The 18,625-nt window shown below is 39.2% G+C and overlaps 1 protein-coding gene across 3 annotated transcripts in view; it reads left to right on the forward strand.

Annotated features, from left to right (window-relative positions):
• The window catches only part of ARMC8 (armadillo repeat containing 8), an 89,495-nt gene that overhangs the window by 62,570 nt on the left and 8,300 nt on the right, over positions 1-18,625 (forward strand). For all 3 annotated transcript variants that reach the window (XM_019747775.2, XM_019747786.2, XM_074312897.1), the window contains 7 exons: positions 718-800; positions 1,094-1,175; positions 4,571-4,657; positions 7,177-7,269; positions 9,836-9,985; positions 11,202-11,297; positions 16,184-16,279. In XM_019747775.2, coding sequence (XP_019603334.1) covers positions 718-800; positions 1,094-1,175; positions 4,571-4,657; positions 7,177-7,269; positions 9,836-9,985; positions 11,202-11,297; positions 16,184-16,279 — 687 coding nt within the window. The remainder of the gene's footprint in view (positions 1-717; positions 801-1,093; positions 1,176-4,570; positions 4,658-7,176; positions 7,270-9,835; positions 9,986-11,201; positions 11,298-16,183; positions 16,280-18,625) is intronic.

The following is an 18,625-nucleotide window of genomic DNA, read 5'->3' on the forward strand; positions in this document are numbered from 1 at the left end:
TTTGTTAATACTTGTGTTGAGATTGCATTAACATTTTTTTCTGATATGCTATTTTTCCCATAGACCCACACAAGTTGAACTTACTTTCTTCCACACACATTTATTTTTTTACTATACGTTGCTTAATGACAAAATTATAGACTGTTGTTTTTAAATTTTATAAAAAAGCTTCATGATTGTGGTGATTACATTTAGCAGGACTTGGTGCTACAGGGAAAACTGCCAAGGGTTACTTTTCTAAATATTTAACTGAGTTTCAATTTGCTTAGTAATAAAGTAGCCACAGGTGGCGACGTCGGAAACCCACAGATGCCATTTCATGCGGGCTGAGTGTGGACCATAGTGTCTAGACTCTCACTCTGGCAGCAACCTGTTCCGTGGTAGTTCAGTTACATCCTTTACTTTTTCTCAAGACGGTTTATGCAGCACCTCTGCAATATTTATGCCATGTAATTATTAAGTGTTTTAAAAAATAAACAAAAAAACCCACGTAATCTACCCTGTATGCCTGTCATTCAGTCTGGCAGGTCCGTAGTGGGTTAGCCCTCCCTTTCTGATGTGATGCCTGCCTCCACCACAAAGTGATTATTCCAGAGGTAAAAACTCTTGCTGAAAACAACAGTAAGCTTTTAATGACGTTAGCATACTTGCATTTACAAGCAGTGAAGTTGGTCATCTTCGTGTTGTTATTTATGCAGCATTAACCTTTTTCTCCAGATCATTGAGACTGAAAATATGATGGACCGAATTGTGACTGGCTTGTCTGAGTCTAGTGTCAAGGTGCGGTTAGCTGCTGTCAGGTATGAGCTTTAAATGGTCTGAATAAAAATCCTTTGCTGTGTGTTTAACCTTTTCCTTTCCGGACCTTCACCGAGTAAGCGCAGAATCCAGATGTAACTCGAAAGTATGCCCAGGTGAATTTTTAAACAGAGAAGCTAGCCCGAAAAGCCCATGAGGTGTTCTGAAGTAGTAGTTGAATTAACAATGTCTGTAGATATACTTGAAGTGTATATTAGTAATTGTGAAATGCCAGTGTGTTTGAAAAGTAAAAGTTTCAGCTTCTCGAGGAGCTAATTTTGATTATTCTTCCTAGATGTTTGCACAGTTTATCTAGATCTGTGCAGCAGCTTCGAACCAGTTTCCAAGATCACGCCGTGTGGAAACCTTTAATGAAGGTAAGAAAAGAAAGGGGGGCAAGTTACACCCATTCCCCCAGAGCCTTTAGTGAGCTGACATAGCTGACAGCACTCCCTGGTCTAGGAGTATGTGTGATTTTTGTGTAGAGAGGGCGTTTTGAACAGTTAATCTCCTCAAATCTCATGTTCTGAGCATCTGTAGATCTGCTGTGCCCTGTTCCTGAGAACAGCATCTCGTGTGTGACAGGGAAGTATGTGCTGCCTGGTTTTCTTTTATTAAATAAAACTTGACTCATCTGAGCTCCCTATGTGATTAGCATTGCATTTTAGACTTCTATGCAGAGTTGTCTTTGCAGTTTTTACTTATAAAAGAAAAGGAATCAGCCATTTACAGATAAGCTATAACTTGTTCTTATTCTTTCGGCACTCCCTGGATATTTTTTTTAACACAACTGTCACCTCTTGCTTCTCTACTCCAAAATAACTTTTTTGGTCTTAGGTATTTCCTTAAGGGGTGGGGGGGGTTGTTCTGGTTAATTGAATCTTGATTGAGGCTTAGAACTTGCATCAAGTTGCTGCCAGTAATATTATTCCTGCTCTATTATAGAACCATAGGTCAACTTGGCCTGTTTTGTTGACATTTTTGGTTTTTCATTTTGTACCTGCTATGAAAGCCTCTCGGCTACCCCAATTTTTTTTTGCTCTAGAGCTCTTGCTCTCAGCTTAAAGCTTGAGGTTCCAGTAGAGGCATCAGTGTGGTAGAAATAGTCAGGGGAAGCTTCAGGCAGGATGAATATGGAGTAACCTTTGAAGACGGAAGGCAGGAGGATGTTCCAGAGGGAGAAATGGCATTAACAGAGACACTACGTGTGGTATGTGCAGGAACCATAAAGGGTGCCTTCATGACTAGTAGAGGGGTGGGATATGAGCGCCAGGTGAAGAGTTGGACCAGTGCTCTCCAGTTAAGTGGTTTTCCTATTGCCATTCCTTCTTGTCCTTAGGTTGTACCTGGACAAGCAGCTTAATCTTGATTTATTGATTCTGTCCATTCAAGGTTTCTTTTAAGCATTCCCTGTTTCCCAGAATAACCTCCAAATATTTCCTGTGGAGTCATTTTCTCTGATTGCTCAGCTAAGTACCCCTCTATCATATGAATCAGAAATGGAACATGTGGTTTCTAGCTAGTTCTATCTGGGAAAAGGTTTGGTGTGCAACCTAGAAGGATTTTGTGTGCTTGAGTACATGTGGGTATAATTATTATACTGTCAAGCTACTACTTTGTTGCACATTTAAGATATAGTTTAAAAGCTTGGAAGTAAATCAGTAATGTATTTCAAATATTCCAGTTCCTCTTAGTTAGTTCAAAGACGTTTGCATGTCTATTGATTTTTTCCCCCCTCTTTTGCTTTCCCCCCCTCTTTTTGCTTTTAACTGTTGGTTAGCAAGCCACAGAGTAGCCATTTGATTTTAATTACAAATTTCATTTGTGATTATTTTTTGTTATTATTTTGGTGAAATGCTATTTGGTCAGCGTTAGATGTTAACTTCCGAATTTCATGTTGTATCTTACACTGTACTGAGTAAATGCTTTTAAAAATTTCATAGAATCTCTTCTGTTTTAGTTTATCCTTAAATGTTAATCTACTTTGAAAATAAAACTTGATAAAAGCACATTAATCTCTGTAAAACAATAAAGATTTAAAACAGTGAATCATATTAAGCAAAACAACTTTTTAAAGCCTGGGTAGGCACTCACTTATTTCAACCAGTGATTCTAAGTAGTGTAATTTTGGAAAATGATTATTTCTCTTATTTCACAAACATTTTGTGCAGTGCCACCTGGTTGATACAGATCAGGATAAATTAGACCATAAATATATAGATTATTCCTTCAGAAGCTTAAATCTGGTAATAGAAAGAGATGGGCATGTCTGCTCATACAATTTGGATCATGTGGGCAGCATTAAGGGTCCTAGGAGGTCCCCAGCAATGGAAGTGGACGCCCAGAGGAGGAGAATATGACTTCTGACTGGAAGGGCCCAGGGGGTCTTCTCGAATGGATGGTCTTAAAGCGTGGGTACTGAGGTGCACCAGAGATGCAGGAAGGGGAACAGGGGCTTAAACGGGTGTGTGGCAGACACAGAGATCAGTATGCATCATATATGAGATTTGAGATTCAACAATTCACAGAATTAAAATGGTGTGTTAAAAGAACTGCTGCTATTTTGTAATTCTTGCTTATTCTTAACTTGGGGACTTCAGACTTGCTTTAGCTGAAGAAAGCAGATAATAAATTTAACTCTTAAAGTTTTTTGTGGTTCTCCATTTCAGATTTGCACAGCTAGAGCTGCTAGGACTCCTTCTGGGATCATGATCTGATCCTGATCTGAGCCCACATGCGAAGGACTTAAGTGAAGTGGTTATTGCATACAAGTGGTAGTGTGTATGAAGCCTTCTCTCTTAGACTTGAGGAAGAACAGGTTCTGATAATAGCTAATGGAGACTAACGTTGGTCATCTTGCTATGTTGTCTTTTGAGTTCAGTGAGGGTCCATGGCATGTAGCTTCCATATGCCTGATAACGACGACAATATGGCAGTAAAGTACCTTTTTAAAAACCTTACTTATATAGTCATTACTGTGTGCCAGTTACTCTTCCAAAATCTTTCCATTTGTTAATTCTCACAACAACCCTATAAAGCAAGTACTATTATTATCCCCATTTTACAGCCAGGGAATTCATATACCTGTTTAGTGGTTGAGCTAAAATTTGCGCTCACGCAGTCTGTGTTCCTTTATTATTCATCATATCACATTTATCCTAAGTAGTCCTGTCAAGGAAGTGTTGTTTTCCTTAATTCCTCAATTGGAGGCTCGGAGAGGTTAAGAAATGTACTCAAGTGCACACATCTAGTAAGTGGAGGAGTAAGGCTTGGAACCAGCACTGTGTGACTCCAGTCTCAAAAACCAGTTCCCCACAATACCCGGCCTGTGCAATAGCTCTATCCATCCATGCTCCTCATCAAACAAGTCCTTCTAGGGACGCATTAGGAAGTCTTGGACCCTGGGTGGTTTCGTAATTGGCCTGATATGATGAAGTAGAATAAGCTACGTTGCCCTAAAGCAGTCCCATGGTCTTCCAACTGTACACGGAGCCTCCAACCCCACCCCCCAACTGTCGAGCTCCTTTTCCATGCAGCAACCCCATCCTGGCAGTGGGGCTGTAGCTCCTCCAGCAAGATAGAAGGGAGGGTCTTGGTCATAATTATAACACTAAATAGAGGCTGACACGATATCAAGTGAGTCTTTCCTAACCATTTCTCCCATATGAGAAATCAGGTTGAAAGATAAATTTTTTTTCTCATTTATTCTTATGATCTCAACTCCATGTTTACAAACCATTAATAGTATCCTTTTGTTTTTTTAATTCCATAGGTTTTACAAAATGCACCAGATGAAATCCTAGTAGTAGCATCTTCCATGCTATGTAATCTTCTTCTTGAATTTTCTCCAAGCAAAGAGGTTTGTATTGATTTTCTCTTCCTGGGTTGCCTGGTCCTACCAAGAACTTAGTCAAATAATTTTCACAGTAGTTGACATTGAAATTTGAAGATTGATTTTAAAAACTATTCGTGGTTTGTTTAAAGATGGGGGCGGGCAGCAAAATCAATTATTTTTTAATATGAGTATCATAATTTCCTATTATCCCATTTATTCTGCCTGGCATATTCAGATTATTTAAAAGATATTACAGTTTACAGTCACTCTAAATGGCCTGCAACTGCAAATGTAAGAAGTAATTACACAAATAATAGACTATTTTCAAATTATATTTACTAAAGAATAAATTAAGACTCAGTTTTGTAAACCAGTATTATAAGTCATTTCAAGGAGATAACTGCTGGCATCAGAAAATAATCTTCTTAATGTTTAGTGTTAATGGTAGTTGTTTGGAGAAGGATTAAATGTGGAGATATTTTCCCCTTTAATGCATTTTGTACATTATTTGAGGATGTATTATTTTTATAGGGAAAATTAAAATAAACTTTAATAAAGGAAGGAGGAAACCTTACACAAATAGTTTCATTTGTGGTGAAATATCTCTGGTCTGCCCAATCACGAACGGAGCTGTAGACACTGTCCTTTATTGTACATTTAGTAGTCCCATTTTTGTTGAATTTCTTTTCTGCATTGTAACACCTTGCAGGCTTTTGACTATTGGTAATTAGGAAGGCATTAGTAACAAGGTGGAGGTTCAGAGACAGACAGTTGTTCAACAAGCAAAAATCTTGGAACGAAAGGGGAAAGAGAAACGTAGTTATTTTGAGGGAAGACAAAGGTGAGATAAGATGCAAGAGTTTCCACCTGTTCTTCTCTGCCCTGGTGGTAGGAATCTTGGTCTGATGACAATCTGTTTGCAGTCAGTGTAACACCATTAATCCTCCTGCATAGCTGTTACGTTGCCTCAGATCTACCTTCAAAATTTTAGGGTCTAGTTATGAAGTAAGGTAGATGAGCTCAGGCATAGGATCATTAATGCAATTGGTTTTCCAAAGTAAAAATAAACTGTCCTGTAGTTAACAAAACTGTGTTGTGTGTTTGAAAGTTGCTAAGAGTAGCTTTTTAAAGTTCTCGTCACAAGGGACAAAAATTAAAAGTATGTATTGTGTGATGATGGATGTTAACTAGACTTATTGTGGTGGTCATTTTGCAATACATACATATATCGAATAATGTTTTACATCTGAAACTCATAATGTTGTATGTCAAGTATATTTCCATAAAAATAAATGAATAAAAAATAAACTGGATCATAAACTGGAAGGGGAGGAAATGCTGTAAGAGTACTATTGGGCCAGTTGACAAAATTGGAATATGGATTATCAAGTCAATAAAAATATTGTTTTAATGTTAAATTGTCTGAATATAGTAACTCTTCTGTGGTTATCTAAGAGAATGAATGTCCTTGTTCTTAGGAAATACACATTGACATATTAAGGGTAAAGGGGCATGACGTATGCACTCTATTTTCAAATAGTTCAGAAAAGATAAATGATGTGCCTGTGGGTGTATAGAACAAGAGATAATGATAAAGTAAATATGACAAAATGTTAAAAATTGATTAATTTGGGAAAAGAAATGTGGAAGTTCCCTCTATATAATCTTAGTACTTTGTAAGTTTGAAATTATTTCAGAATAAAAAGTAAAATACTGCATTTTGTACAAGTAGAAGAATGTGTACTCTTCTTCAAAAATGTCATCTTGAAAGGCACTGTCCTATTCCTGGGTATTTAAGTATGAATTGCTTAAGGCATTTAAAGGATCCACTTGTCAGATGGTCTTTTAAACATTCATTGATAATGGTAAATCAGTTCTCTAACATTTGAATTTTTTAGAAATTATCAAAACCCATTTTTAGCCACGTAAATACGAGTAAATTAAGTGGTCAGGTGAAAGCGTGCTATTTTAGGTATAAAATGTGGTATGACTATAAAGGTACAAGGCTGTTTTGCTTGTATGATTGAGAAGTAGTCCTGAAAGTAGTTCTAAAAGATGAATTCTGCAGCATGTTTGAAATAAGAATGACAATTTGGAAGGGAGATAGTCAGGTTGTCTTAAATTCCAATCTAAATCAGACTATAGCTTCATAGTCACAGCTTATAAACGACACATGAGATACATGACACACAAAGCAGGAGTGATGGAGTCTCGGAGGATGGTGAGAATGAGAGTGTGGAACTAGATAGTGGGATCATACGGAGTATGTGCGAAATGTACACTATTAGTGTATCTCATGAGTCTTTTGGGACTACAAAGAAAAAGGAACTCACAAGGATTATTTATATTTTTTAATTTGAGAGAGAATAATTGTCCTTGCCCTTCTCAGGGTGATATTTATGGTCACCTCACTCCCTGCTTTGTGAAAGTTGCTTGGAATTGGGGAAAATGTCATAGGCAGAGTGTCAGGGTATGTATGCATTTAGTTTACAAACCTGACTTAAAGCTGTTTTTTCATTGTTGTTTTTCTTTTCCAATGGCAGCCGATTTTAGAATCAGGAGCTGTAGAGCTACTTTGTGGATTAACCCAAAGTGAAAATCCTGCTTTACGAGTGAATGGAATTTGGGCTCTAATGGTATGTTTCTCTCTCTTTATGTATGTCATCATTTATAAAGAGAATAGAGCTATTTTCAAAATTCAAATGAAAGAATGTGTTAAAATGTCTGAAATTTTCTTTTTTACAAAATCTTGACATTTTTGCCCAGTTTTCTAATGGCCTAGGACCTAGAAGACTCCATATTCAGCTTTCAAATTTGAATGTAAGCAAGTTGCATGGCTACTGTGTGCATCTCTTCTCCTATTTATTACTAAGAAAAGTGGACAGATGTTGAAACTTGTCTAATTTTAGGAGAAATTTTCCTCATCACAAACGTATTGATATCTGTATAGAGCTCCCTACTTTACAAAGCACTATTGTGTCTCCTTTGCTCTATCTAACAACTTGGTGAAATAAGCTAGGTAGGGAGTAGCCATATTTTGCAAATGAGTAAGGCCCAGAGTGATTAATAACTTTCCCATGATAGAATTAGTACATAAAAACTTAATAATTTCTTCATAGTTTCTAGTAAATAATTTATAACCTAATTTTTAAAACTTTATAACTGTGAAGCCAGAGGACCATTTATCCTTAAGGTTTATTAAAACTAAAATTAATTAAAATTGAAAATAGAGTAATCCTACATGGATTTTTAAAAACATAGTAACAATTTTATCATTACGTACCGGACACTAAGCTAGGTGTTTTATACTTGTTATCTCTAATTCTTATTTTAAGTTATACTAGTACATATCCCCCTTACAAGTGGGAAACTGGGACGCAGGGAAGGTAAATGAATTGTCCAACGCCTCACAGCTAATCAGTGATGGAAATGGGTTTGAACCTGTCCCAAGCCCATGCTCTTATTCCTGTTCCAGGTGTATTTGCTATCTTTTCACACAGACTTTGGGACAGACATAATCATCTTCTAAGAAAGCACTGAATCCAGTAGCTTCACAGTTGTTTTTTCTCCTTAACTTTGCACTAGCTTTTAATACTTTCCTTTCTTGAAACTCTTTCCCAGGACTTAATTATTTTTTTAATTTTTATTAAATTTATTGGGGTGACATTGGTTAGTAAAATTAAATGTTTCAAGAGTATAATTCTATAATATTCATACATCATCTATATATTGCGTTGTGTGTTCACCACCCAGAGTCAATTCTTCCATCACCATGTATTTGACCCCCTTTACCCTCTTCTAACCCCCCCGTCCCCTCTTACCCTCTGGTAACTAAACTGTTGTTTGTGTCTATGATTTTTGTTTGTTTGTTTGTTTGTCTTGTTTGTTTTGTTGCTTTCAGTTTTATATCCCACATATGAGTAAAGTCATATGGTTCTTGACTTTTTCTGTCTGACCTATTTCGCTTAGCATAATAATCTCAAGATCTATCCATGTTGTTGCAAAAACACAATGTAGAAAAGAAAGCCTCTTCAATAAATGGTGCTGGGAAAATTGGAAAGCCACATGCAAAAGAATGAAAGTAGACTGCTATCCGTACATATCCAGATGTAACTGTCCCCTATCCCCCAGTTCTATCACTTAAACAACTTACGGGACTTCATTTGAGGACTCCTTAACGTGTACAATTTTAGTGTTGAAAATTGAACTTATCATCCCTGCCTGTCCCAGCTCCCTCTCCTTCCTCCTTGAAGGATATGAGCCACTCTTCAAATCCATATTGACTGTCTTATTCTCATCAATCTCCATATTACCAGCTGTTATGTTCTCTCTCCACTAAATATAAAACCTTAGAATCATGTCTCTTGACATGCAGTCCAGTACTCTTTTTGCTCTTCCATGCCGCCTTGCATCGTTAAGTAACTGATCTTTCATGTCTTAGGTCCTTGATTAAAAATAAGTTCCTGGAGGGCAGTAACCACATATCTTAATAAGTCTCTAATTTATAAGAAATTTTTATACGAAAAGTTGATTTATGAGTTATTTGGAATTTGCCCTTGTTTTTCTTCATACACGTTACTAACTTCAGGTTAGGCTGTGATAATAATCCATAACATGTCCACGAAGGAGAAAGAGGAGAAAAATAGCTACTGGCCATTTGGGGTTGATAGTGGGTTTGCTTGGAAACACATCCTACCCCCTAGAGAGCTTCTTGAATTATATGGCCCAGCCATATCAACAGCTAGTATCGTATTGTGAACATAATAGGTGTTTCATACCAGTAAAGTTAACAAACATACTACTTATTTTTTCACCCATAATAAGTGAGTACTTTTAAGTAATTCTCAAAATGCATGGCACAGTATAGTTGTTAATAGTTATTTTGCCATTAAAGTACGTGGGAGGCAACTTGATAACCACAAGGATATTCTCAAAAGTAATAGTGGAGTTTGTATTTAGTATTTGAGAAATCTTAAGACACTCAAATGCCTGTGTCAAGAAGTGGTCATATTCCTCGTACAGGAGTGATAATTATATTTCTCTTGACAGAACTATGGATGATTAACAGGAATCAAAAATAATGTGACTTATATTTAAAGATTTTCTGCAGATTCTGTTAGTACTCTGAAAATTATCAGTTATTATTAAAATATAATTAAGCAAATATAGACATGATTCTTTAAATTTCTTTAATCCTTTCAGAATATGGCATTTCAGGCTGAACAAAAAATAAAAGCAGATATTTTACGAAGCTTGAGTACTGAACAGCTATTCCGGTTATTATCAGATTCAGATTTGAATGTGCTGATGAAGACATTGGGACTTCTTAGAAATCTCCTGTCTACTCGGCCTGTAAGTAAAACCACCCAGGTTTCCAGATTAGCTACCCCTGTGTATACATTGTAAAACACTGCCCTGCCTGTCTGCTCCTGTCGACCTCTGCCCACAAGTGTGATTCAGAAACTGCTCCTTCCTAGAGAAGCACGGAGTTGATGTGTAGACCTGTCACCATAGGTTATCTGGGAGCTGCTTCCCCATATAGCCACCTGGCCCTCCGTTGCTGCCTGTCCCATCTCCCTCTCCTTCCTCCTTGAAGGATACAAGCCTGTCTTAATCTGTTACTTTAGTCTTACCTGGTTTGCTGGCCAGGGTGGGTTTTCTTGTCTGCCTAAATCACTTACCTCTGGGGCTTCTGCTTCTTTCACTTTAGAGAATCTTTTTCACTGCCATTCCATACTTACACACACACACACACATGCACACATGCACACACACACACCCCACCCCACCCCCCTTCAGCCCCCATTTACTCGAATGACCTCTGAAGAGGTCAGTGTGGAGAACAGTGGGTGTATGTCAGAGCGCGAGAGGCTGAGCCCTGCTGGTGGGTCCCTGTCATTGTTCTGTAATGTTCCCTGAGCAACATTGTCAGTGGCCTTCATGTAGATGAAGAATCATGGGTGGTCCCTTCTCTGTGCTTCACTGTTATTTTTTATTCGATTTATTTAAACTTAAAAAAAAAACACCCAAAAAACAGTTCACCCATTTCTCCTATTCCCCACCCTGCTGCCTCTGGCAACCACCAAACTGTGTATCTATTAGCTTAATTTTTTAATTTATATACAATATTTTTAATATACTATTGTATATTATTTATGTATTATATCACTTGTTTTTTGAGGCTTTGTACATTTGTGCCCCAAAGATAGCAAATATAGCGATACCATGCTTTTCAGGTCCGGCTTTCCCCACCTCCCTCACCCATTTTTATCTGCCTCTTTTTCTTTAATATCGTTGGGCTTGAGGATCCCAAGTGATTGTAATTCTATATGCTATCTGGCCATGCCTATGCTCTCTTCATCTTTAAGTCATCCAAAAAAATAAATAAATAAATGTTGAAGGCAAAATGCAGCTTCAAAATCCAATAAACACTGTTTTTTGGCATCTGGTTCTATATACTGTGGTGTTCACTTTGCAACAATTGTATGTTCAGAAGCCTTCTGTTCTTTCCTGTGATTTTTTTTCCTTGTTCCCAGATACTAATTGTGGATTTCCCATTCTTTTACAGCATATAGATAAAATAATGAGTACTCATGGAAAGCAGATTATGCAAGCCGTCACTCTTATTTTGGAAGGGGAGCATAACATTGAGGTCAAAGAACAGGTATGCGTTCCCTTTTTTTGAGGACTACCTTCTGATTGTATTAGGTTGGTGCAAAAGTAATTGTGGTTTTTGCAATTATTTTTAACCTTTTAAACTGCAATTACTTTTGCACCAACCTAATACCAAAAAAGATTCGCCACCACCCCTGACACTGTCTTCAAGAATTCTTCCTCCTGGAATAGGAAGAAACGTAAGAGTTTAGTTTTATCCTTTGTGTCGTACATTGTACACACCATTCCTATCTCAGAGGGGTCAGCCACCTGTGATCATTCTAGAGTAAATCCTTTGTCTAGGAGTCACCATTTCTCGCCCTCTCTCCCACCATGCTCTGACCCCAAATTTCTGCAACTTCCTGATGAGATAATCCCTTATGCTGGAGACAGTTTTTGTTTCTTTACTTTTATGCATCTCTGTTCTTTATTACTATCCCATAGCCCTACTTTTTGTTGAGTTTCAGTAAGGCAAGTTTAGGGTAAGCATAAAAATACAGAAGCTGTACATTCGTCAGAGGGCAGTTTGGGAAGCACTTTTCTTTATTTCCTGGGATTTATTATAGGATTTTTAATATAGTACGTATTTTATTTTGTTATTTTAAAAAATGTCACCTACAAACTTAAAATTTTAACACAAGATCTGAGGTAAAGATAAGGTTCAACTTTCTGGCATAGACGTTGGCTATATGGGTGTGTTCACTTTCAAAATTGAGCTGTACACTTACATGTATGGAGGAAACCTGCCCAAGGTCATCAGTGAAGAGTTGGACCCAGAGAGTCTAATTACAGGGCTCATGCACCTCATCCTCTGTGTTCCTGAGTCGGAGTAACTCAGCTGACTTCAAAAGAATAGTCCAGGAAGTAAGAGCAGTAGGATTTAGGAGCTGTGATTGAATATGTGAGTCAAAAAAGGTGGCAGATTTGACAGAATGGTTTTAAGATAGATATTTTAGATGATTTCTCTTAAAATTCAATAATAAACAACTATGTTTTGACGAACAAAAATTTAACACAGAAAAAATATAATCTCTTAAGCATCCCTGAGGTTAGGGTGAATGAGATTCATTACTAGAACAATGAAGAAGACACATTATTCAAAAGAAACTGTTCTACCTGGAAAGCATAGGAATGAATTTTGTCTATAAAGACAACTCACCTAGATAGAAATCCACTAACTTGAAAAGTGAAGCAAAGTGAGGCCAGATTTGGATGAGGGCAAAAGAAAAGACCAACAGCAATAATATGTTTTGGCAAAACCCAAAAGATACTCTCACAGGTTTTGGTGATGGTCCAAAAGCAGGCAACTGTGGGAGGCTTTGTCTGGTTCGAGCTGGAAGTTTAATTCTTTTCAAAAGCATCTGATAAATTTTGGGGTTTTTTTAATTGAGGTATATTGACATATAAGCTGCATATAAATAAAGTATAGAATATGATACGGTGACATATGTATATATCTGTGAAATGATCACCGCAGTCAAGATGGTGAACATACCTTTCACTGCCTTAGATTGGGAACAAGACAAGTATTTCCCTTCTTAACCACTCCTGTTCAACATCGTACAGGAATTCCAACCAAGTATAATATGTCAAGAAAAAGGAATACAAGGCATACAGATTGGAAAGAAGTAAAACTATTCCTAGATGAAATGAATGTCTGTAAAAATGCCATGGAATCATCAAAAAATCTAGAACTAATCAATGAGTTAAGCAGCATCACAAGATAGAAAAATCAATTGTGTTTTTATATATTAGCAGTGAACAAGTGGAAGTGGAAATTTAAAACAACAGTACCATTTATAGTAGCTCAGAAAAAATGAAATGCTTATATAGAAATCGCATAAAAATGATCAGTGTTTCGTAGTTTTTTATATAGAGATGTGAGATCTGTATACGAAAAACTACAAAATACTGATAATGAAAAAAATCCAAGACCTAAGTAAATGGCAAAATATACCATGTTAAAAATGTCAGTTCTCCCCAAGTTTATAGATTTAATACAATCCCAATGAAAATCCCAACATGATTTTAGGTAAGTATGCATATAGGTGTACATATCTGAAACCTCTGTCTTTATAGATTCCAAAATCTGTTGCAAAGATGAAGGAAGTAGAATAGCCAAAACAGTTCTGAAAAAAAAAAAAAAAGAACAGAACAACATTGGAGGATTCACAGTACCTGATTTCAAGACTTACTATCAAAGCACAGTAATCAAAAGACAGTGTACTTGCTGTTAGCAAAAGGAGAGCACATAGAGATCGGTAGAACCGAATAGAGTCCAGAAATAGACCCACACAAATACGGCCAGTTGACTGTTGACAAAGGTGCAGAGGTAGTTCAATGGAGAAAGAATGGTCTGTTCCACAAATGGTTCTGTAACAACTGAAAAAAAAAATTAACTTTAAACTCTTACCTTACACCTTAGACAAAAATTAACTCAAAATGAATCATAGACCTAATGTAAAAGGTAAAACTTTTAGAAAGAAATGCAGGAGAAAGTCTTTGAGATCTTAGATTAGGCAAAGAGTTCTTAGACATGACATTAAAAGCATCTTCCAGTATCGGTTAATTGGACTTCATTAAAATTTAAAGCTTCTGCTCTGTCAAAGGCACTGTTAAGAGAATGAAATGACAAGCCATCCACTGGAAGGAAACATTTGCAGATCAGATACCTGACAGATGACTTGGGGCCCGAATATATCAGCCACTCTCAAAACTCAACAATAAGGAAACAACCAAATAAAAAACTGAGCAAAAGATATGAACAGATATTCCCCAAAATATCACTACATATCTCTTAGAATGTCTACACAATGTTAGAGACAATACAAAGTGCTAGCAAGGATGCAGAGCTATCACGCAGGGTGCATGCGGGGTCTCTGGTCCCGCTCCCCACATAAGAACGCAGGATATGGTGAGGCCAAAAAGCAACACGCACGGAGCCACAGATAGGGGAGTCATACCGCCATAGTCTCAGTGGCGGCTGCGTTGGAGACAGGAAGCAGGAGCCACATGATCTGCAACCTGCGTTCCGCTTCTCTGACAACCAACCAACCCCACTTGCTAACTGCAATCTGCGCTTGCTAGCTCAGCCACCGTCTTCTTGCTAGCCCCCCCAAAAAAGATACGTAAAGAAAAAATAAATACTACATACATACACATACATGTTTGCACAGACCCTCACTCTCTAGAACAAATTGGTACACTGTTTGTAGATGTTGAATCTAGGTGATAGTATATGGATAGGTGTTCATTGTACTGTTTGTTCTTTTAACTTTTTTCAGTGTTTAGTAACTTCTAATAATAAAAAGTTAGGGAAGAAAATAGTTCAAACCTGTTTATTGCCCTTGCTGCCCCCTCAGTCCTGAGAAATACAAGGGTGTTGTACCTGCGAGGCTTCTGACAGGCTCACTCACCAGGTACCAGATCACTTTGAAATCTAACATCTTCCCCAGATCATGTGTCCCAGTTCTGGGGCATGTCAAGGTCTCCTAATCATGATTTAAGTGCCCTGGAATAGTTCTTGCCCCAGTGCCTGCTCAGGTCTTAGATTATAAATTGCATTTTCCATGTCTCCTATATTCCAGAGGCAGCCTTTCTTGGTTCAAACCTCAGGGCTCACTCCCTAATAGTTTAGTTACTACAGTATGTTAATCTAGGAAAAATAAGATATTTTTTCCTAGATTAAGATATCTTAATCTAGGAAACACCCTTTAAGGTATCTACCGTTTGGGCCATAGAAAGAGAACAAGTCTCCTCAATTAGCTATCACCCACAAGCTTAATTAGCTAAGTCTAACCAAGAGAAAGATTAAAGTTGGAGAAAATTATTTGGATTTATACCCCTTCCCCACCTCTCGTCACTTGCTTTGAGTAATTTCTGACGGACTGCTCTTGGACTCAGTGTCGCTCTCTCCAAGGAGCCCTCCCTGACTCGCAGTATCAAGCAAGTGTGCTTACTCTGTGCTTTCTTGGATCTCTGTTTTTACCTCAGTCACACCGCAGTGAGATGTAATTGTGCGATGGCTTCAAAGTTAGGGCGTATGTCTTATTCGTGCCTCATCCTAATGCCCCTGTGCAGTGCGTGCACGTTATAGGTGCTCAGTAAAGTTTGTTGAATTGCTAAGGCTGGCACACTGGCTTGGTATCCCTACCTCAGTCCTTTCACCTTTACTTTAATCCTTGCCTCCTGCTTGTCTGGCTGTGAGAATGCAAGAGCTGACAAGAACAGCCTCTTCCTGTGAGAGTTCCTTCCTCTAGTACCGATGTGGTGAAATATGTCCTGCCAGCTGGCACAGGCTCCCTCCAGTCTCCACAGTAGGCCCATTTGGACTAAGCTCCTTCACACATTTTGCGTCCCTTTCTGTTCCTCTGATAGGGTTCAGAAAGTCAAGAGGTCCTAACCGTCCATGGCTAATGGACAGGCCTTTACCCAGAAGGTCATGCGCTTGGGCACAAGTAGCATTTGGAGGGAAAGGGAGAGGGAGAGGGAGAGGGAGTAGGCGGGGAGCTGCAGCACCTATGAAGCTTCCACCAAAGAGACTACCTCCCTGAAGAAACCTTGTGGGTCAGGGACAGAAGCTTCTCTTAGAAATGAGTTTTCGAGAAAATAGTAACAAATTATGTTTTCCCTTTGATTTATGTGAGAGCATGAACTATGACGTGCCTGCCTTTGCCCAGAAAGAAACCCCTGAAATGTTTGGGTTCTTTTGGGTAGTCTTTCCTAGGTATGTTATGCTTTTTGGCAGTGAGGCCACGGGGTGAGAAATCAAGGCATTCACAGTGGAACCGGTGAGAATCCACATACTTGAGGGGGGAAGTTGCCCAAGTTCTTGAGAGACCTTGAGTCTGGAGACTTAAGAGCTTTCTTGATTGCTGGCCCTTTGTTCTTTTCCAGACACTGTGCATCCTAGCCAACATAGCAGATGGGACAACGGCAAAAGAACTCATTATGACCAATGATGACATCCTGCAGAAAATCAAGTATTACATGGTAGGCCTTTGTCCCCTTTCACTGTTTTTCACTAGCTGCACATTAGAAAGAAGGCAGTGACTGTAGCACTGTTAGCGCAAAACGAATCATGCAGAGATTATCAAAAGAAGACTAGACTACTCTGAAATAGATTCAAGGACCTCTCTTTCATCCTGAACAAAAAGAAACAACAGCAAGTCCTTGCAGCTTGTGCCATTGGCAGTATCACCACCCGCCACCGCATTCCCCACCCGTGTCATCTGATTGCATGTTATTCTGCGAAGACTTTAGCGTTTGGCTTTCTCTCAGCCTCTGCAATCCCTGTCTTACCTCTCAAGGCTTCAGTCCTATGCAGATGACCCTCTAGCCTCTGGCACCTGTTCTTTGACCTGTTTGCTTTCAAACATAATCTGTCACCTACTTCCGAACAGCTCAGCCACCTACTGTCATGGGAGTACCCTGGATCCTGGCACCAGAAACTGCGTATTGCCAATATCTGGATATCAAATATCCCTCCTCTTTTTACTCTGCTGACGTCTTCTAGCAAAACCCTAACCATGGGGGAACCTGTCTTCTTTTGCCTGCCATGCCCGAGCTAACGGCTGTAGAGAATGGCCCAGAATCAGGCTGACTGGTTTCGTATTAAACTCACATTTATATAACCCAGATAGGCACTCAGCACAGACTAGTTCCCTCCTGTGGTTCTCCAGCAAACGGGCACCCCCATTCTCTACAAGAAGAGGTTCTTACCTGCTCATTGTTTAAACCTTACTTCTCCCTCTCATCACTCTTAGTGGTGACCTCGCTTTTTGTTTTCATAAGAGAACAGAGGCCAGAATCATGCAGCGGCTCCCTGTTGCACCGTGAATAAAATCCATACTCCCCTTGTGATGGCCTGTGAAGTCCTGCATGACCTGATTCTTTCCCCAACTCCTCTCATTCCCCTCTTCCCATTGTTCACTACACTGACCTCTTTCAGATCCTCCAAAAGCTCATGTGGTTTCCCTCCTCAGGAACCTCACACACGCTGGCTGCTCTGCCCAGAATACTTTTCCCCACTCCTTCCTGGCATGCCGTCTCACCGCTCAGCCCTTCGCTCACCTGACTCTGCCTCATGGGCTCTTGTCTGTGTGGGTTATTTCTGTTCCCTTCAGTGCACTTAGCTCAATTATAGTGATACATATTGGTTTATTTGTGTGCCTACTGAGTGGCAGCTCCATGAGGGCACGGACTGTATCAGTGTTGAGCACAATTGCATATCCATCGCCTTGTATAGTGCCTGGCCCTTACTGTATGCTTAGTAAATATTTGCTGAATGAGAAGCTTACTGCTTCAGCTTGGAACCCCCTAATCTTTCCAATACCAGGTCCACATAGTGTCTCTGTCTTTTAAAAGTTTCTGTTGATTTCCCATACCCATCGAGGTATGCCTGTTCCTCTGCTGATACTCAAAGCCAGACTTCTTAAAAGCCTCTCCTGCACATGCTATCTTCTTCCTCACCTCTGAATCCACACTTTAACCCACTTCATCTGGCCTCCATCCCCAGTGCTCTACTGAAACAGTTCTGGGTAAGGTCACCAATGACCTCCATGATGCCAGATTCAAAGGCGCGTTTTCTCTCCTCGTCTTACCTCAGTTATAGCAAACTTCAACACAGCTGAGTGTTTCCTCCTCCTGGAAACATCCTTTTCTCTTGGCTTCCATGGCACTATACTTCCCTGCTTAGCCCTGGACCTCCTCCTGTTCTCACCTACATGCTCCTTTTGAGATCAGTGCTGCACACGTGTCACTGCACAATGGAACCTCCTAGGGAGCTTTCCAAGTCTGTTGCCTTGTACCCCTCCTCCTGAGATTCTGATTTACTAGGTCTGGTGAGTAGCTGAGGCCTCAGGGTTTTTAAAATTTCCTCAGGTGGTTCTTTTGTACAGCTGTAGTTGAGAACCACTGGTTTAGGGGAATTTCATATACTCCCATGACTTTTGCTGTCATCTCTATGCTGATGACTTTGAAATGTATACCTCCAGCCTAGACCTCTCTTCTGACCTCCAGACTTGTGTATCCCCCTGCCTACTCAGCATCTCCATCTGACTGTCTGAAGCCTTTTAATGTTGATGCTTAAAAATTATTCTAAACCTCAATTTCTCCTCTCTTGGACTTTCTGTGTCAGTGTAGTGCCTCTGCCATCTACCCCGTTGCTCAAACCTGTGAGTCTATCTTGATTTCTCCCGCTCTTTCACCTTAATCCAATTGATCAGTATGTCCTGTCAGCCCTTCCTTCAAATCTGACCTGGAATCTGTCTTTATATGACCACTGCCCTCACCTAGTCTACGCCGCAGTGTCGCCTGCCTGATTGGCTGTAGTAGCCG

This window comes from Rhinolophus sinicus, linkage group LG10, assembly GCF_036562045.2.
Source record: "Rhinolophus sinicus isolate RSC01 linkage group LG10, ASM3656204v1, whole genome shotgun sequence".
NCBI lineage: Eukaryota > Metazoa > Chordata > Mammalia > Chiroptera > Rhinolophidae > Rhinolophus > Rhinolophus sinicus.